This window comes from Sus scrofa, chromosome 1, assembly GCF_054392235.1.
Source record: "Sus scrofa isolate SSC_HxYL_T2T_F1_AM1 chromosome 1, Sscrofa_HxYL_maternal_Yorkshire_Landrace_v2.0, whole genome shotgun sequence".
NCBI classification, from domain to species: Eukaryota; Metazoa; Chordata; class Mammalia; order Artiodactyla; family Suidae; genus Sus; species Sus scrofa.
Window position 1 is genome coordinate 32,336,623 of NC_139383.1, and position 21,517 is coordinate 32,358,139.

Consider the following 21,517-nt stretch of genomic DNA (forward strand, 5'->3'; position numbering starts at 1 on the left):
TCAGCAGCTCCCTCAAGTGGCTACCACCATGCACCTACACGTACAGGGTGTGCAGAGATGGGCCTGGTCTCTTCAGCCCACCAGCATCTTCCAAAAATCACAGTTACTAGCTCATCAGTTCAGCCTCTATTAGTTCAAAATATGTAACTTTTCTTCTATAAAATTTTTACCCTATAAAATTTTCAGTAATGAGTTCAATTATTAGTATCTAAAACTCAGTCCTTTATTCATAATAACTATGCAACATTTTAAGGATGTTTCCTTTAACTTGAAAATTGAAAAACTCTATGAAAGTTAGATAAATCAGATTGCTCATGAACTATAATTATCGACACTTTTTCAAGTTCATTTTGCTTCATAACATGTACTTCTTTATCAACACTTTAAAAATTAATGTTCTTTAATAATTCTTCTGCCTTCCATTAAGTCAAACTAGCTCTGTCTCCATAATTTTGAACATACAAAGTTTGAATATTCCTGTATAAGCACATACGTATACATAATTTATAATCTAAGAAACGTCTTACCCTACTCAATAGAATATATTCTTCTGAAAGTAGGATTATTTGAATAGCTTATAAAATATCTCACAAAAACAGATGTGATATTATTTTACTGATACTGTTAGACTACAGCAATGTTAATCCTGAGGCATTCTTTTAAAAATAAATCTACCAAAAAAAAAAAAAAAAAAAAAAGGGGGTGGGGGGAGTTCCCATTGTGGCACAGTGGAAACAAACCTGACTAGGAACCAAGAGGTTGCAGGTTCGATCCCTGGCCTCATTCAATAGGTTAAGGATCTGGCCTTGCCGTGACCTGTGGTGTAGGTTGCAGACGCAGCTCAGATCCCGCGTTACTGTGGCTGTGGCGTAGGCCGGCAGCTGTAGCTCTGATTAGACCCCTAGCCTGGGAACCTCCATATGCCACCAGTGTGGCCCTGAAAAGACAAAAAAAGACAAAAACAAAAAATAAAAAGTAAATCTAATGAAGTAAAATACTAACAAAAATTCCATGTATTGAACACCTGGACTATCCAAATGCTATATAAATTGAGCATTGACTAAATAACAATGAAATTTTTCTATGTACATATTATTCAAATATTTAGCTTTCTTAAAAACAGCATAAAAAACTATAATCCAAGGCAAAAGCACAATATACACATAAAAGCCTAAAAGCAAGTGATTATATGAGAGGGACAGAGAAGTGTTCTCCCTCTTTTTCCATTTTTTTTGTAATGTTTTGTTTTAATGCTTAGAAAAGTATATGTATTTTTAAGCAACAGCCTCTGGCATCTAGAAAGGAATTACAGGGGCAGTGGCCTTTTCTAAAATGACAAACCAACACTCTTGAGCTCAGAGTCATCCTAAAGTTGGCGAGATTCCACATTCCTGAGCACACAATGAATCTTTCATCAATACTGGAAACTGCCTTTGTGAGAATATTTGCTAAGAATGGATGGAATTCTCAATGTTGCAAGCACCCATTGAATTATTTAAAAGAACAATGAATGAATGACTAATTAGAAATGTTTCCTGAGCTCAGGGATCTTTATATTACAAAAGGAAAGACCTGAATCTAGCATTTTCTCCAGAGCAGTCAGGAAGAACAGATGAAGTCTGTTAACCATAGGCATGGGTTGCCCCAAATGCTCTGCCATCAAAATTGTTAGAGTTGCTTTCTCCTTGGCCAATTAATGATTTTAAGTTCTACTAGACTCATAAATATTGTTTGATTGGTTGCTTGCTTGTTGTATGCACATACTTTGCTCCACAAAAGAAAAACTTAACCAACAATGAAATGAAATCTGATCCTCATGCCTCCCTCATCCCAAAAAGAGGTGTGCTTTTGACTGGGCAACTGCATAAAGACAATATATAATTTTTAAAAAGTACGTCTCAAAAGATCACATACAGGAGTTCCCGTCACGGCTCAGTGGGAACTAATCTGACTAGGAACCATGAGGTTGCGGGTTCAATCCCTGGCTTCACTCAGTGGGTTAAGGATCCGGCGTTGCCGTGAGCTGTGGCGTAGGTTGCAGAGACAGCTCAGATTTGGCGTTGCTGTGGCTCTGGCTATAGCTCCAATTCAACCCCTAGTCTGGGAACTTTCATATGCCACAGGAGCAGCCCTAAAAACACAAAAACAAAACAAACAAAAAAAAGATCAATACAATCTCATACCTTTTAATAAGATTAAAAGCAATTAAAAATACATATAGCCAGGGAGACTACAAGAATAACACATAGCGACTTTGGGATGATGGTTAGCTTGAATGAAGGCGGGCCAAAGGATGGATTAACGAAAAGGATGATATGTTAGATTACTACTAAAGTCATAGCTTTTGTTTGGGGTAATGGATTCCCAGATGATTACATTACTTTTTTTTTTTTTTTTTTTTTTTTTTTTTTACTGTACCTGCAGCATATGGAAGTTCCTGGGCCAGCGATTGAACCTGCACCACGAATGAAGCAATTGGAGCCACTACAGTGATAACACCAGATCCTCTACCTGCTGTGCCACCAGGGAATCATGATTAAAATATTATTTTAGGAGTTCCCGTCATGGCTCAGTGGTTAACGAATCCAACTAGGAACCATGAGGTTGCGGGTTTGGTCCCTGGCCTTGCTCAGTGGGTTAAGGATCGGCGTTGCCTTGAGCTGTGGTGTAGGTTGCAGACACGGCTCGGATCCTGCGTTGCTGTGGCTCTGGCGTAGGCCGGGGGCTGCAGCTCCGATTCGACCCCTAGCCTGGGAACCTCCATATGCCGCGGGAGCAGCCCAAAGAAATAGCAAAAAGACAAAAAAATAAAAATAAAAATAAAATATTATTTTAAAACAGATACATAGATAAAAATAAACCCAGCAAAGGGGTTCTTCTGTGGCACAGCAGGTTAAGGATTCAGGGTTGTCACTGCAATGGCCTGCGTTGCCACTGTGTCACGGGTTCTAACCAATTCCTGGCCTGGGAACTTCCACATGCCACAGGCATGGCCAAAAACAAACACAAAAACAAAAAACCCAGCATGGAGCAATGATGAGAGTATGTTATGAATCAAAGATTACCGAACCTGAAATGCGATGACATGAAATGATCAGACATGATATGAAAGGAAAGGAAAATAAAAATTGCTTACACTATGTAGACAAACACCCAAACTATGATCTCTGGATCTACTCAAAAGTCACTTATCCAGGTTTTATGATCTTCTGCTTCTATGTCCCTAACATTTTCATCGTACTGCACAAAACAATGTGCTCTCCAATGGACATGAGACCTTTTATTACCACCAGTGGACTTTCTGCTCTGAGAACAGTACCTAAACAGGAAGCACCAAGGAAGCACAGAGGAAAACACTGCTGATTCATCTACTGACTCTCTGGAATGGGGCTGACAATCCCCACAAACCTGTGAACTGGTAATTCTTACTAATTCCTTCAACACTTATTAAATGCCAACTACAGGTCAAATATCATGATAAACACTGGGATCCTTCAGACTTACGACATGGTCAGTCCTCACAAATACTTGAGACCAGTCCATCATTTTCCAGAATCAACGTATTCCTCGGGGCTAAGAATCAAGATACTTTTCTGGTCTTTTACTTGGCTACTTACCTACATAAGCAGATGCTGAAGCAGCTCAGTTACAAAATGAGGTTACACTGGTTCCCCCAAATTAAAAGATGTCAAATATCTATCACAATAATTGGGAGAAAAAAAGTGCTTCTTCAACAGATGAGGTTTCATTTAAGTATATCACTATTTGCCTTACCTGCAATCTCCAAAAGTGGGTTTATGTGATCTCCTTCGGCCAGCTTGACAAATCCAACCTGATTTCCAAAAGTGTCAACCCCTTCAAAGGGCAAAGTCAAAGGTTTTCCTTGCAGGATTTCTTCTATGAATGGTTTTAGTTCCAAAAGGGCGTCAATACCACTGGTAAGAGAGAATATATTTTTCAGCAAGATACCAAGTGACAAAATACACAAAGCCAAATGAGAAACAAAATCATGAGTTTTAGAAAGATAATTAATTTTGATACTTGTATTAATTATTTTAAAGTGCAAATACCTTCAAAATCTAATCTGCATGATCAAAATAAAACTAATATTAATTTTTAAGCAAAATCCTTAGAAGTGAATTAATCTTTACCTAATTTTATTTTATTTTTATCATTTTACGTGATTTTTATTTCTTTCCATTACAGCTGGTTTACAGTGTTCTGTCAATTTTCTACTGTACAGCAAGGTGACCCAGTTACATATACACGTATACATTCTTTCTTCTCACATTATATACCACCTCACACTAGTCAGAAAGGCCATCATTAATTTATTTTATATTAAAGACATAAAAGAAGATGCTATTTTATGGTTCACCAAAGGTTCGTTTTTTTTTTTTGTTTTTTTGCTTTTTTTTTTTTTTTTGGCAGCATATGGAAGTTCCCCAGCCAGGGACTGAATTCAAGCTACAGCTGTGACCGACGCCACAGCTGTGGCAATGCTGGTCCTTCACCTGATGCATCACAGAAGGAACTCCTAGTTCACCAAAGTTTTTAACCAAGGAAAAATGGCATGGACAACTCCAAAAAAGATTACTGACAATATATTCCAAAAAACCCTAATACCTACAGTGTACATTAGATTATGTGAAAGTTCTAGATTCTTGTTAGAAGTACTAATGCTTATACAGTATTTACTGTTTGTAAGGCAGTCTACTGAAACTTAAAATACATTATCTCTTTGAAATATAATAGTCTCCATAATAAGACAATTTACTGTACTTGGGTTCAACCAAAGTACAAGTTCACATTTGCCAACTACAGCTACAGAAGTTTGTCATATCTGTTTAGCCTATGTGATTAAAGGGCTATTCTGTGTTTCAAAAGAATTATTTTTTCTTTATAAAAATAAATGTTGGAGTTCCCATTGTGACGCAGTGGTCAACAAATCCGACTAGGAACCATGAGGTTGTGGGTTCGATCCCTGGCCTTGCTCAGTGGGTTAAGGATTCGGCGTTGCCATGAGCTGTGGTGTAGGTTGCAGATGCAGCTCGGATCCCACGTTGCTGTGGCTGTGGTGTAGGCTGGCGGCTACAGGTCTGATTAGACCCCTAGCCTGGGAACTTCCATATGCCAAGGAAGTGGCCCTAGAAATGACAAAAAGACCAAAAAAAAAAATTGTTACTATATTCATGAATTAGACATTATCAGGTTTGGAATTTTTTGAAAATTAAGATCGGTTACTTTCAAATTGAAGAGGATTTTGGTCTAAGTACTTTACTATAGGATAAAAACTAAACTCACTAGAGGGCAGCAATTCCTCAAAAAAGAAATAAGGACACATATTATGGATAGGGCTTTAAAACACCACTTTGGTGAACCACTATAATTTAAATTATCTTGATCAGCAATTCATTCACCAGCAGTAATTATGTCATGTGTGCACAAGAAATTTAGGCATTTTTCTATATCTTTCACATTTCTAAATTAGTTTTCATATAAAGTTTTTAACACTTTCATCCATAGTTTCCACACCATCTCATTTCTTTGTCAAAACAATGTATAATACTTCAAAATAGCTTTAGAAATGTCAACTTTTTTTTTTTTTTTTTTTTTGCCTTTTTAGGGCTGCACCCACGGCATATGTAGGTTCCCAGGCTAAGGGCTGAATTGGAGCTGTAGATGCTGGCCTACACCACAGTCACAGCAACACGGGATCCAAGCGGCATCTGTGACCTACACCACAGCTCACTGCTACAATGGATCCATAACCCACTGAGCAAGGCCAGGGATCGAACCTGCATCCTCATGGATGCTAGTCAGATTCATTTCTGCTGAGCCACGACGGGAACTCCTAGAGCTGTCAACATTCATAACTGTATTTCCAAATCCACATCTGAAATTCAATCTTTCTTAACTTATTTATGTTCATCCAAAAAGGTACAGTGTACAGACACACTTCTACTGCAACACGATTCTTTAGTGTTTACTGAGTTAGAGTGTGTGAAGACAGAACAAGCACTTCTGGCTCATCTACGGGCTCATCTATGCTAAATCAGGGAATTCAGGATACTCATTTTAAATGTAACCATATACAAAAGCAGGCTAGGCAAAGGCTAGAGTTTTTCAGAGATATTGGATTCTATATCCTATTTCCCTTTACAGAAATGTAGATGATCTAAACTCAGTCCAAATTTTCAGGCCTTTAGTGGCATAAATCAATAAATTTGTCCTAAAGAGACGTCATTGCTCACAGAGTGAGAAGCAATCAGTGCCTACTGGTAAGTTCACTAGCTTCCAGAGTCTTTTAAATAGAACATCTTTTCAAGAATAACTTCTGGGAAGACTTCTTTAGAGTAAAATGAATAGAATATAGGCATATAGGAAACAGAATTCTGAAACTGGAATTCAGATGCAAGGGTTGTATTTAAAACTAAGACAGGACAGCTATCTTTTCAAATCAGGATATGGGCTAATATATTTCTATGCCTTTCTTCTACACTGTGAGGACACAAAGGATGATATCTACCTGAAGAAATTCATTATTTAAAAACAAATGTTCCTGAACACTCCATATCCAAGCCATTGATCAATATTCCATTAAACACCTAAAATATGATACTAGACTTTGAAAAGTAATAATCTAGAACAAGAAACGGACAATATGAATGTCTCGCATATTATACAGCGTAAGATGAAAAACAAAATTAAAAGATTAGGGACTTGGCAAATTCTTCATACAAACAATGTTTTCCAAGAAAAGCCAATCAGTTTCACTCTCCCTACACAGCTACCCAAAGGGAAGGCACACCTTGAAACTCATCGCCACTTAAAAGCCAACATTTCTGCCACAAACACTTTCCTGGTTCTCAAACCAGAAACAAATCTTCCCTCCTTTCAAATTCCCTTAATATTTTATACCTAATTAAACATATCCTTTTTACATGTTTCTCTTAGAGTTGTTTGGGTTCATATAATCTAGTCAACTACAATCTGTGAGCACAAGATCCAATCAGGATTCATCTTCATTTTTCCCAAAGCACTCAACTCAGTATCTTATACATGGTTGATAATTAACATTGGTTGAATTGCAAAAGATTACCTACCTTGTCTGTATAGCAAACTTTTATTTTATTTTTTTTAGATTTTTCATTATAACTTAGGAACAACTGCTGAATATCAAATGTCTGGTCATCATTTTCCAGTAGAGTTATGAGTCCCAGCATCATAAAACAGCATAAGAATGTCACTTTAATTCTTCAAACACAAGATGGATTGCTACACAGTTTTTTACACGAAACTGAAATTTGCAAAGAGACACTGTGAAACCTATGGCTGAATGACTGTGATCTGTACAGTAACTCTTCAACAAGCAATGCCATCATTTAGGGCAAGACAATGCTTCCTAGTTCAGGACTGGCCCAGGTGGCTTAGTAACCTGGACTCCTGCCCATAAAATGCCCATGGCACTTCTCAATAATTGTGACAACCAAAAATACCCCCCCCAAATATTTCTAAAAGTCTCCTAGAGAAGGCAGGCCCATCTCCACTGAGAAACATAAACATTACAATACATGGAGGACATACCCACCCTGGCACACCACTCAACAGTATTTCTAGTCAGTTGTGGGTTTATCCACAGAGGCCACAGAGACAAGAGGCCATTCGTACTTCCAGCAGGCTAACCTCTCCTGTCTCTTTCATGCACTTTCCATCTTTTCTCCTTCCTGTCCCCGTCCCACCCCCTCCCCCTGCCTCCCTGTCTCTCACAATCACACTCCATGGAATAATAAAGAGGACAGACTAGTTCTGGCTTCTCCACTGACCAGCATCACTTAATTCCTAGGCCTCCTGGTTTCCTCACATGAACAAGAAAGAGGGCATTTCTGTGCTGCCTGACTCACAACACGGGTTAAGAAAATAAAATGAAGTATCTGTTTGGAGAATGGAGGCTGAGCAGCAGAAACTGAAATATACATGCTGTGGCCAAACCCATTTCTGATGACAGAGATCAAACCTTAATTTGTCAATCAATGGTACCTCAGTCTTCTCTGGTTTACAAAGGTCTCTTTGGGGTACAATTATTCCATTAATGCAAGCCATTCAAGACTGTTTTTCCCTTCCATCTCCCCTCCTCCTTCCCAGCGAATCCAGCATACTCTGGCAAGGGGACTGAAGAAGGTCTGTCTATTGTTTGGGTCCTCAGAGATTCCCTTTCGGGGGGACCAGTCTGGTCACATCCCTGGGTGCCCCATGCTGGTGTCTGAAAGCCCGCTTGTACTGGGCATTGTACTCGCATGCACTGCTGAAGCAAAGACCCCTGCCCGAGCCGCTGATCACGAAACAGGGCCACTCAGCAGTGTCATTATCCCTCAGCCTGCTCCTTCTGATCCACTGATTCTCCCTCAACTTCCAAGTCTACCCACTGGGGCGCAAGGCAATTTCTGGATCCATCCACATGCCCTGATAGGCCATGTCCGCCTGTTAGCAGTCTCCTGGGCTCTACTCTCCCACCTAAGAGGTGTCGCACCCTCCCAGCATTACTGGATGGGAACGCCTCTGCGGAGCTTGAGTTTTCCCGGCTACCTGCCTCTTTCTCTCTTTTCTTGGAAATCAATGTGGATGAGCTGAAACCTGATTTATTGCCCATGCTGTGCCTTTTGTATCAATGGTACTGTTTCCTTATGGCTCAGGTTCTACAGGATTCTTCTTTTAGGTTGTTTCTGGGATTCTGTCGCACTCCTAGTTCTCTGCTCGACGCTGCTGGGGCTGGGCCTGGAGAGAACATTCAACCCCTGGGGGATGTGTCTGGCTTTGTGCCCCTCCCTCTGATTTGCCACCTCCGTCCAGCACCAGAGGGGCTCTTCACTCCTTCCCACCCTGGACAACAATCGCCCTCAAAGCTGGCTGTGCCTCCACTGTCCACACCAAGTTCTTGGGAAGTTATTGCTGGTTCAGGGTCTCCTACTCGCTACCCCTTACACCAGCTCAGAATTTTCTCTTGCTCTTGTCCTTTGTTCTGGTTAGTTTTATGTGTCAGCTGAGGCCATGGTGCCCAGTTTTTGGGCAAACACCAGTCTAGATATTGCTGGGAAGGAATTTTATCTTACTTTATTTGGCTGTGTTGTGCCTGTGACATGAGGAAGTTCACAGGCCAGGGATCAAACCCAAGCCATAGCAGCAACCTGAGCCAACCATCACTGAGCCACAGCAGTGATGCCAGATCCTTAACCTGTTGTGCCACAAGGCAACTCCCTGAAGGAATTTTTTAGATGTGAGAAACATTTAAATCAGTAGACTGTGAGTAATGCGGATGGGCCTCATCCAATCAGTTGCAGCCTTTAAGAGAAAAGACTGAGGTCCCCCGTGGAAGAAGGAATTCGGCCTCCGAGCTGCCTTTGGACATGAGACCACAGTATCAACTCTCCCCTGGGTCTCCAGCCTGCCAGACGGCCCACAATCACGTGAGCTAATTCCCTAAATGAAATCTCTCTATACATAGCTCTAGCTGTAGCTGTAAGTATATCTAAATCTAGATATCCAAATGCATATCCATCCTATCGGTTCTGCTTCTCTGGGGAACCCTGACTAGTACACCATTCTACTATAGAGGACATCACTCTCCTCTCAGGCTTTCCTCTTCTTATGTCACATCTTCTCTGGCTCCTTTTAAGAGCATCAGAGTATTTCGGAAGTTCCCATTATGGCTCAGCAGTAATGAACCCAACTAGTATCCATGAGGATGCGGGTTCAATCGGCCTCGCTCAGGGGGTTAAGAATCCAGTGTTGCTGTGAGCTGTGGTGTAGGCCAGAAGTTCCCTAGACTGGGAACTTCCATATGCCGAAAGTGTGGGCCTAAAAAGCAAAAAATAAATAAAAATAAAAAGAGCATCAGAGTCTTTTTTCTTTTTTCTTTTTGTCTTTTTTTCTTCTTATTGGCAAAGTGAACATAAGTCAAGAAAGCTCTTCCAGCCCTCTGCCATCACAGGGTGCTCAAGACCTGCTTCTGCGTGGATCAGGTTGGGACCAGCTGATCCCAACCCCCTTCCCAACCCAAGCCTTGGTCTTCATGCCCTCAGGAGACTAGACATCAGGGTAGAAGACAGAAGTAAGCTGCAATCCATTCGGGCTTTGGCTTTCCAAGGAGCTTAAGCTTGAGTTGAACCCAGAGGGCAATACAGGAGGTAATAGGGCAAGGGGCCCCCAGAGAGAAACCCAGAGAACTGGGGGAGGACCAGGGTTTTTCCACACCACCTTGGAAAGCAGCAACCCATCACCGGTACTCAGCTTTACCGACACAACTCTGGGTTTGGGGGTGCCGAGTGTACAGGTACCCTAAGAATGAGGGAAGTAAAAGTGAAACTGTCCATTAACCTAGTAAATGACACCTCTAATAGCTAATAATATCAAGGGCCTGCTCTGTTCCAGGCCCTATACAAAGAGTTCTTATATGTATTTTTACTATTATTTCCTCCATTTACTTAAAAAGCATTAAAAAGTAATAGCTCCCAAAATCAGGCAGCTAGTAAAAGGTGCTTGGGGAGTTCCTGTCGGGGCTCAGTAGAAACAAATCCGACTAGCATCCAAGAGGTCGCAGGTTCAACCCCTGGCCTCACTCAGTGGGTTAAGGATCCGGTGTTGCCATGAGCTGTGGTGTAGGTCATAGATGTGGCTCAGACCCCGAGTTGCTATAGCTGTGGCATAGGTTGCCAGCCGCAGCTCTGATTAGACCCCTAGCCTGGGAACCTCCATATGCCAAGGGTGCAGCCCTGAAGACAAAAAAAAAAAAAAAAAAAAAAAAAAAAAAAGCCGTCAGGCCATGGTGCCCAAATCTTTACCTGGAATCCTAACCTAAAGTCAGACTCCAGAGTACTTACACAGTTAACATGGACAAAATAACTGTATAACCAATGCCTTTGATAATAACAACAGAGTTTAAAAGTATAGATTAGGAGTTCCCATTGTGGCTCAGCAGGTTAAGAATCTGACTAGTATCCATGAGGATGAAGGCTTAATCCCTGGCATCACTCAGTGGGTTAATGATCCGGCATTGCTGCAAGTTGCAGCGTTAGGTCACAGCCTCGGCTCAGATCTGGCATTGCTGTGGCTGTGGCATAGGCCAGCAGCTGCAGTTCCAATTCAATCCCTAGCTGGGGAACTTTATGCCACATGTGCACCATGAAAAGAAAAAAACAGACAGAGTTCCCTTTGTGGTGCAGCAGAAATGAATCCGACTTGGAACTATGACGTGGGTTTGATCCCTGGCCTTGCTCAGTGGGTTAAGGATCCAGTGTTGCTGTGAGCTGTGGTATAAGTCTCAGACATAGCTCGGATCTGGCGTTGTTGTGGCTGTGGAACAGGCCAGCAGCTGTAGCTCCAATTAGATCCCTAGCCTGGGAACCTCCTTATGCCGCAGATGCTGCCTCAAAAAAGCAAAAAAAAAAAAAAAGGAAAAAAAAGATTAGGAAGACTATTTACATAGTGAATTCTATATAAATAGATTTATCAATTGGAATAAATTATAATAAAGAATACTTCCTTAGAATTTCAATGCCTCTGAGTTCTGCTATGTTTACTTAGAGCAATAACATGGAAAATAATACTTCAGAAAGACATATTACTCACATGTTCACTTCATCTTCATTTAATAACTTCATCACTAGCAGGGTAATATGAAAGGAACCGTCACGGCTCATTGCTTTGGCCAGTCGCTGATCTTGTTGTATTATTTCATTTTGCAGGATTTTAATTCCTTTTACAATCTAATCACACACAAACAAAATAGAGATTAGGTAAGCAAAATTTCCTTGTGGCAACATTTAAATCAAGAAGAAAAATAAGCAAGAACTGAAATGAGAACAGTGTCAAGATTCCTCAACCAAACAATGCTTAACTGTCCAGTTATCCTCACATATCCTGGAGCGATGACTTGGAAAGCTTAATAGGATGTATAAGTTTAAAAAAATCATATGATGCTTGTTCATCGTAAGATCATCAAGCCCAATACCCTTATTTTACAGACTGGGTCACTGGTTGAGTGGAAAAACTCTCAATGGCCATGTATCCTTCCAGAAACTTATACTTGGAATATACAGAATGACTCACTATAATTATGATCTTTCCTAAAAATAAAAGTTTTATTCTTGCCGCAGAAAGGTCAAACCAGCAGACAACATTCCATTTCTGTTGGCAGTAATATTTATTTGTGCCCAAGTGAATGTGTCTGAGAACCCATTCTTCATGGCCTTTAAGATTTTTTAGGACAGCAATAATTTCAACAGAAATGACTACTGTCATTTCCCCAGACATGTGAGGAGGGCCATAACTATGGAGAAAGGGTTGCAGAGAAGTCTAAAGGCATATGTTAGAAAAACTGTACAGTCTGCATCCAAGAGAAATCCCTGCCCCTCTTCAGCCTTCCCCTCTCAACCTATTCAGAAACAAGAAGAGGAATGATGGCTTCTTCCTCTTCCATTTCCATTTGGAGACAATACCAGTCAACTTCTAAATGTGGTTGTATTGGAACATAATTGGACACACCAAGCAATACCCAGAGAAAAGAGCTCATCTGGAAATCTGGGGGTTGTAGAATTAGAAAACCGAAAGACGGGGGGCTGGCAATAGAAGCAGAGTCCCTAAAAAGACAGCCGCGATAAGAAACAACTGAATCACAAAATAAATTACAATTAAAAAAACAAAACAAGAAACAACTGAATCATGAGCACAGCAGGCTCTTCTGATACTGGAGAAGCTGTTTCATCCCAAACAATGTCCCCATTATCTGCAGAATGTGACTGGACAAATCATGAGATGCTGTTTGGGGATCTGACTTCCCACATATCTTTACAATAAATCCACATCCCCCAAAATAACCCCAGTGTTTCTCTAGTCCTTGCAGCTAGAGGACAGTAACACATGAAACAGTGTTTTCCTGGTAGGAAGTTACGCAGTAACACCTGACATTAGATTTTCCAAGGTAAGATGTCATTTGCACAAAACCCAACAAAAGAATATTGATAAGTGTCATTGACAAAACATTGTAAATCAACTATACTTTAAATTTTTTTAACTTAAAAAAAGGTTTTTTAAAAAGAATATTGATAGTCTGCTAAGTAAAAGGCTCCTAACATAGAAGTACACAAAGATCTCACAGCACCAGTTTCCTCTACCCCTATATCCATAAAACTACACTGTAAACTCCTATTTCTTCTCACCACAGAGCTTAGTAGTGACAAGAAACACAACATTTAAATAACAACAGTAACAAGCCTGACTTGTGTGGTCACTGGGTCCTAGGCATCTATCTTGGAGAGCATTTTACATATATATTAGTTCACTGAAGCCTCCCACTACCTATGAGGTAGGCATTGGTATTATCTCCATTAAAATAAATTGAAACACAGACGATTAAAAGGTCTTTTCAAGATCATATACCCTAACCAGCAAAGAAACTTGAAAAAAGGACAAAATGGTAAGACCTGAGAAAAGCAGCTGGAGGAGGAGCTCCAAGAAGAATGAGAAGGAGAAGCAGCCAGAGAGTCACAGAAGAAGAGGAACAAGGAATGTTATTTTTAAGAGGAGACAAAGAGAGGGACAGACATGGGGGCACTGACTCAAGAAATGAAGCACCAAGGAAAAAAAAGACATTTAAAGGCCAGCAGGCCAGCAGGCCAGCAGCTACAGCTCCAATTAGATCCCTAGCCTGGGAACCTCCATATGCCTCGGGTGCGGCCCTAGAAAAGACAAAAAAAAAAAAAAGACATTTAAAGGAGATGTTTAGGAAGTCTTACTGGCCCTGCATAATAGAACATATGCGTCCTCTCACAAATGGCTGAAGAGCAAGTCTATGCACTCTGCAAAGGTTCTGCATACAAAATTTTCAGATAATTTTCCAGGTGCAATAGAGTGCTGAGATTGGCTTTCAGGACTAACGAAGCAGCTCACAAAACTCCAGGTTCATGTAGAAAGGGTCTAGCCCAGTGCTGAGTAACTCATGCATGCTCAAGAATGTCAGACCTCAAAACAACATAATTACATTTTCAAATGTTAGCTGCTACAAATGGTAGCTTTGGTGTAACCGACGATGAAAGGGTTCTTTAGGATGAGAAATTTTAATACAGAGTAATCAAATTAAGGGTGCTGGACTTGCATCAGAAGTCCTAGATTTTAACCCCAGATCTGCCCCAGGTGAAACCTCAGAGAGGTCACCTAGTCACAATGAGTCTTGATTTCTTCAATTGCAAAGCACTGCCTAACTTACAGTGAGGCATTAAAGATCACGCAGACAAGCTACAGGAAGGCACTTTGCATGTTCAACACCATTTGCCTAGGATGAAGTGTGCAATGCTGCCAATATTATTGAAATTAATGGTTCTCTACCCCCAAGGGACATTTGTCAATGCCTGGAGACATCATCACTGTCACAACTAGGGGTTTGTCACTTGAACTTGGTAGAGTGTCTGCATTTTCATAAAAACTTGGTCTTCTAAGCTCAAATACTAATTATATATAAATTCAGAACAATGCTCAAAATTTTCCATCCATTTGTATATTCAGCATTTTAGTATAATGTCCTACTATTTAGCACAAAATTGTTTTAGACCATTCACATCTTTGAATTATCCAGTAGCTTGTAAAATTGCAAATTAAAAACTGCAAAACACTTTGAAATGTGAGAAAAAGAATATATATATATATATATATATATATACACACACACACACACACACACAAACACACATACACATATACACACGACTGGGTCACTCAGCTGTATAGCAGAAACTGACAGAACACTGTAAATCAACTATAATAGAAAAATTTTTTAAAATCACTTTTGTGACTGTTTCTCTGAAGTCACACAGTACTTATGCAAAATTAACCTCAGCCTATGAAAATTCTAAAGATAATCTAATCAAGTGATGTATTTCTAACTAGGCTTTGATGCTCCAGATTAATTTATATATTCTTGATACCATCTTTAAAAAATTTTAATGCTCTTTATCCCTAATTACCTTCTTAAAAGATAAAAGGAAAAATGGAAACCACTTCAGAGTCTTCTCTGTATGCCATTTTAAAAAGTACCAATGTCATTAAAGGCCAAAGGAAACTAATTTTTACAGCCACTGTTTAAAATTCGACAAAGCCATTAAAGCTTATCTGTCATCATAATTCCCAGCCACTGGCAATACTGCACAATGCACATTTTTAAACCTAATATTAGAATCATGCTTAAATGGGGCATTGCAAGAAACTTTAAAAAATAAAAGCTTATTTAAATCTTAAATATTCCATTCACTGAGTAATTTCTTTGTACTTGGAGAATAAAAACAGACACCCATCTGCTAAACCTCACCACTAAGCCATATTCCACATGCCTAAAAATAATGTAGCAAGAAAATTCATTTTTCTATCTTTTAAGCTTTCTGGTTGATTTAAAGCATACATGAGCTCAAAGAAAACGCCTTCAAGTTAGTGTAGGGGGGAGAGGAGTTATAATGTAGCACACTGAAGGAGAATGTCCTTGACTTCATCTTTTGACATTATTTTTGGACTTTTTTTCTGTGCTGTTAACATAGGTTATTCCTGAATGTGCTGCCTCACTAAGATGAACAGAATTTTCACATCAATTTGCTACCTAACTTGTCTTCAAAGCTGCATCTATTCATTTGCAAGAACTTAAAAAATGGATACCTCAATAACTAGCGTAAAAGCAAAAACATCATCCTCAATTAGGAGAATTTTCTGTACCTACCAAGTTCTGGGCGTACACGATGATACCAAGCACTTACACAATTACATTTCCCAGAAAGGAGCAGAACGCACAAATCACGTTTCATATGTTCATAAGACCAATAATTTTCACATTACAAAATGATGAAATACAGAATTAAATGTAACAAATGCCCCCAAAAGGGTATCATATTTTTCCATTGGTATAAAACAATTCTCTTACAAAAAACTTAATATACTCCTAATTTCAATCAGCTCCTGATGGTTCCCTTGCATTTTTCAATGTTGACTTAATTACATATTATTACCTCTCGTAAGAATGTGTACAAAGCCAACAAATGGGTAAATCTACCTAGAACTAATAATTTAGCAATTCTAGCCAGTTAAGAAACATTGAAGATTTATTATAACACCATTAAATTTCTCTTTTTTTTTTTTTTTTTTTTGGTCTTTTTGTCTTTTTAGGGCCACACCTGGAACATATGGAGATTCCCAGGTTAGGGGACCAAGCAGGCCTATAGCTGCCAGCCTATGCTACAGCCACAGCAACTTGGGATCCCAGCCAAGTCTGACCTTCACCAGAGCTCACAACAAAGCCAGATCCTTAACCCACTGAGCAAGGCCAGGGATCGAACCCGCGTCTTCATGGATGCTAGTTGGGTTCGCTAACCGCTGAGCCACGATGGGAAATCTTATTTTTATTTTTAAATGTGTAATTGCAGGTAGTGAAAAAACACATACTTTCATATACACACAATTAGGATATTTTTATGCAGACATTCTAACTCATTTTCCAATTCTATTTCTTAAAAATATGAAAATCATGATTTTCCAAAAATAAAGCATTCCAAATGTCTAAGAATGTGTTTCAAAAATCAAAGACCCATGTTAAGCCTGAAATCCTTTTTTCTTTAAAACTGGATGCCAACAAGCAGAGGCCAAAAGTAGAGCAGCTCATTGTCCATGTGCTAGCTTCCAAAAGCTTGTTTGCAGGTCACTTAATTGGAACTTGGAATAAGTTTCCCATTGAAACAATGTTATAAATACTGCTCCTTTTCCCAGGCCTTTCCACAAAAGCCCATAAGTAGTTTAAAAAGAAAACTCACATTAGATATTTTCAAACAAACAGACAAAAGAAGTGCTCAAACAAAAGACAGAAAAAGTATCTCCTAGTCTCATCCTATCCCTACTCCTCCTCCCGGCACTGGCCTGTAAGCTTCCTGGGACCCACAAATAAGGCAAGGCCCTTGAGAGCGAAACATTAAATTATGTATTCCCCACTTGTGTTCCCCACTATTACAAGTCACCCTCCCCCCCAGAAAACAAACTGCTGTTGAACCTATATTATAAAACCAGCACGTGTAACACCGTATTATTTATAAATGCTCCGTTGGAAGTATTATTTATAAATGCTCCGTTGGAACTTGGTATGCCAGAAACACATCTTCCGCCCTCAAGAGACAGTATTTTGTGTGCGTGCGTGTCTACTCTTGCCAAGCTCTGTTCTAGGTACTGGGAATGAGCTGAAAAACTTTGTGAGGAAGGCAAACAAGTATCTAATTTCAAGGATGACAAATGACAAAAGGGAAGCCATGAAAGTTTGGTGCCAGGGGTTTTTTTTTGGGGGCGGGGGGGATGACCTAATCAGGGTGGTGACAGGTAGAGAGGTTTGAGCTGAGATTTGGGCATGAACAAAACCAAAAGGGGAGGAAAGAAAACTCCCAGCCAGAGAAGGCTTTCCCTGGGACAGGGCAACCTGGCAAGTTCAAGCCAGGCCAGGGGCTCATGCCCAAGGAGCAAGGGCTGAGCTGGAAAAGGCCAGGCCATGTGGAACCTTAGAGAATATGGTAAAGCCTCTGTCTTCATCCTAATATCAATGGGAAAATTCTGAAGTGTATAATAAGCACCTAGGTGATGTGTCCAAATTTGGGCTTAGAAAGCACTCATTATCATTTCCGTTTTACACCGAAGACGCTGATTCTGAAATAGGGTATAACCTGACCTACATCCACAGTGGAGTTTGTGATCCGGGTGGTACCCAACAAGGTCTGTCAGACTCCAAGGCCTGCATGTACTCCCCTCACTTTTTTTGAGGAGCAGAAACAAGAGCTACAGTGGCTTGCAGGGTGAAAACGTCAGGGTTACAGACTGCTCGCTCTTACCCCCTCCTCTCATCATTGTGGCTGGAATTCTGAACGAAGTGGCAGAAGAAAAGAATCTCTCTGCCCTCTTTCCCCTGGGTGCCCTTCCCCGCTACCCCTAGCCCACCACATCAGCCTACCTGTCTTTACCAAGGGAAATGAGGAGCCATAATGGGGCTGCAGCAGGCTTGGAGGTGATGCAGAGCTGTGGCTTGGACCCAGGGAGCCAAAACAGAGGTGTGAAGGGAACAAGAGAAAATGCAGGGCCTGAGCAAAGCAACTTAGAGAAGGGCTCACCAAACTGCTACACTCACAGACTGCGGAGTGGAACAATCCCTAAGCAAGAAATCACAATAAGGAAATAGGCAACTCTTCTGATCCTAAATCATGTGCCCTTGGCCTGTTTCACATGCAGTTCCCTCAGGACCAAGCCTCTGCTGGGTTAAGCAGGGCCACCTGGACTTCCTGCTCTCTTCTGATCCCCATGCATACACGTGATCCTAACTCTCGGAAAACCTGTCCAAAACACTTGCAAGCATTTTAACATAATACATAATTGTTAATTACATTAAATTCTGCATCAGCCAAACGCTTTTAAGGGCTCTTTTGCCATTAACTCACCACTACGTACGAGTAAAGTCAAAGTTGGCTTCTTTATTGTATCAAATTCTAAAACCCTAGACTGCTGGGTAAGATAACTTTTTTTTTTTTTCGGTCTTTTTGCCTTTTCTTGGGCCTCTCCCACAGCATATGGAGGTTCCCAGGCTAGGGGTCTAATCAGAGCTGTAGCCGATGGCCTATGCCACAGTCACAGCAATGAAGGATCCGAGCCGTGTCTGCAACTTACACCACAGCTACGACAACACCTGATCCTTAACCCACTGAGCAAGGCCAGGGATCGAACCCTCAACCTCATGGTTCCTAGTCAGATTTGCTAACCACTGAGTCACAACGGGAACTCCAGATAACTTCCTTTTTTAAGTATCTTTTCTCCCCAACTGAACTATATCTCACAGACTATTTCCTAGAATGTCCCAATAGAATTTATTTTTTCCTTTGGTATTTATTTTTTTTATTTCAATTTCATTTTCTTTGATTATAAAAAGTCATTAGCCTTTTGTAGTAACAGTCTAGTTAAATAAAGGGAGAGGCCACCTGAAAAATGTGCCTAGTTAAGATATCAGAGCCCACAAACAGCAATTCAGATATAGCTCTTAAGTTAGGCCACAATACAAAAACAGTCAGTCTGCCAAGTGTTCTTTCCTAAGGCATCTCCATTCCCACCTCACTGCTCTAGCAGTCTTAGCTGCTGCACTTTTTTACTTAGTCTCTTATAAGGGTTTCTGTGTAGGGGCCAATTGGCTGGTCCCATTGCCTATTATTGAGGCCACATTAATTTTTCAGATTTAATAGATTTCTGCCAAGTTTATCATACAATATTAAGTTGGTACAATGAATAATTTTAAAGAAACTACATGGCAATAATCATTACCATAAACAGGATTAGGCAGCAAGAAATCTCAATTTACGTTCCCCACAAAGATTTCAGAATATTCTTTTTTCTACTTGCTCTCTGCTTCTGAAAGATTCCTCCACTATGATGAACACTTAGAAAGGACCCTGACGTGCTACTGGGCAACACTTGTTCAAGAGACTTTTGCAAAATTACTGTTTAAATATATTTTTCAAAATTATTCTTTAAGTATATTCAATATTCCTTATGTGGCCCAACTAAAATGCCACAAAGGCTCTCTTTTTAAAAATTTTATTCAAGGGAGTTCCAATCATGGCTCAGCAGTTAACGAATCCGAATAGGAACCATGAGGTTGCAGGTTCAATCCCTGGCCGTGCTCAGTGGGTTAAGGATCCAATGTTGCTGTGAGCTGTGGTGTAGGTCACAGACACAGCTTGGATCTGGCATTGCTATGGCTGTGGCGTAGGCCAGCGGCTACAGCTCTGATTAGACCCCTAGCCTGGGAACCTTCATATGCCAAGGGTGTGGCCCTAAAAAGACCAAAAAAAAAAAATTATTCAAGTATAGTTGCTTCACAATGTTGTGTTAACTTCTGCTATACGTGGAGTTCCCACTATGGCTCAGAAGCTTAAGAATCCAACATAATTTCCATGAGGATGCAGGTTCAATCCTGGGCCTCACTCAGTGGGTTAAGGATCTGGTGTTGCAAGAAGCTCCAGCATAGGTCGAAGATGGGGCTCAGATCCAGTGTTGCTGTGGCTATGGCAAAGGCCCCAGCTGTAGCTCCAATTTGACCCCTGGCCTGGAAACTTCCATACGCCACAGGTGCAGCCATAAAAAAGAAAAAAATTCTACTGTATGGCACAGTGATTCAGACACATATATATCCTTTTGCACATTCTTTTCCATTAGGTTTATCACAGGAAACTGAATATAATTCCCTGTGCTCTACAGTAGGACCCTGTTTATCATTCTATACATAATAATTTGCATCTGCTAATCCCAAACTCCCAATCCACCTCCCCTCAACCACTTCCATCACCAAGGACTCTTAAAACCTGAGAGCAAATGAGCTTACAAGCATTTAGTGTACCTTAAATATAATGTAGAATAAAATTTAGTAAAAATAGTTTTTTTAAAAAAATAGCACCTATCGAGGCTGGGAGATGGGATTAAGATGGCAGAATAGAAGGATTGGAGCTCAACCTCTCTCCTAAAAACAACAAAAGTCACAACTAAAGCCTGAGCAATCTTCAACCAAATGGACCAGAAACCTTAAAAAAGATACCATACTCCAGAAGACAAAGACGAAGCCACATAAAGAGGTAGGAGAGGCGATTTTGTTATATAAACAACCACATACCACCCCAATGGGAAGCCCCACAGACTGGAAACTAACTGGTTCACAAGACTCACCTACAGGAGTGAGAGTTCTGAGCCCCACATCAAACTCTCACGTGTGGGGATCTGGCACTGGGAGAAAGAGCCCCTGGAGCATCTGGCATTGAAGGCCTGAGGGGCTTGTGCACAGGAGCTCCACAGCACTGGGGGAAACAGAGACCCCATTCTTAAAAAGTGTACACAGACTTTCCCGTGCACTGGGTCCCAGGGCAAAGCAAAGTCTCCATAGGAATCTGGGTCAAACCTGACTGCAGTTCTTGGAGGACATCATGGTAAAACAGGGGTGAATGTGGCTTGTTGTGAGGGAAGGACATTGAAAGCAAAGCTCTCAGGAATATTCGGCACCATGCCTTTCTCTGGAGGTGGCCATTTTGGGAAAATCTGGCCCCACCCATCAGTCAGGCTGAGAAGCCCCAGAGCAAACAACAATCCAGGTGGGATCACAGGCTGACCCCTCAGTAAACAGGCTACCTAAAGACCCCCCAGGCACACAGCTGCCTCTAATCCCATCCAGAGACTAAGCCCCACCCACCAGAGGGATTAGAATCAGCTCCACCTACCAGTGGGCAGGCATCAGCCCCTCCCATCAGGAAGCCTACAGCAAGCCCCCACACTGACTTCAGCCACAAGGGGGGCAGACACCAGAAGTAAGAGAGGCTACAACTCTATTATCTGTAAAAAGGTCACCACACCAAAAACCTATAAAAATGAAAAGACAAAGAACTATAACTCAGATGAGGGAGAAAGGAAAAAACCCCAGAAAAACAGT

General features: G+C 40.7%; 1 protein-coding gene across 7 annotated transcripts in view; it reads right to left on the reverse strand.

Annotated features, from left to right (window-relative positions):
* AKAP7 (A-kinase anchoring protein 7) overlaps positions 1-21,517 on the reverse strand; it is a 141,025-nt gene that overhangs the window by 92,105 nt on the left and 27,403 nt on the right. For all 7 annotated transcript variants that reach the window (XR_014803404.1, XR_014803421.1, XR_002342906.2 and 4 more), the window contains 2 exons: positions 11,626-11,762; positions 3,775-3,935 (listed from right to left, as the gene is read on the reverse strand). Coding sequence is in view for 3 of the 7 variants with exons in the window: in XM_021087993.2 (XP_020943652.2) it covers positions 3,775-3,935; positions 11,626-11,762 (298 nt within the window). In the remaining 4 variants the exon portion in view is untranslated. The remainder of the gene's footprint in view (positions 1-3,774; positions 3,936-11,625; positions 11,763-21,517) is intronic.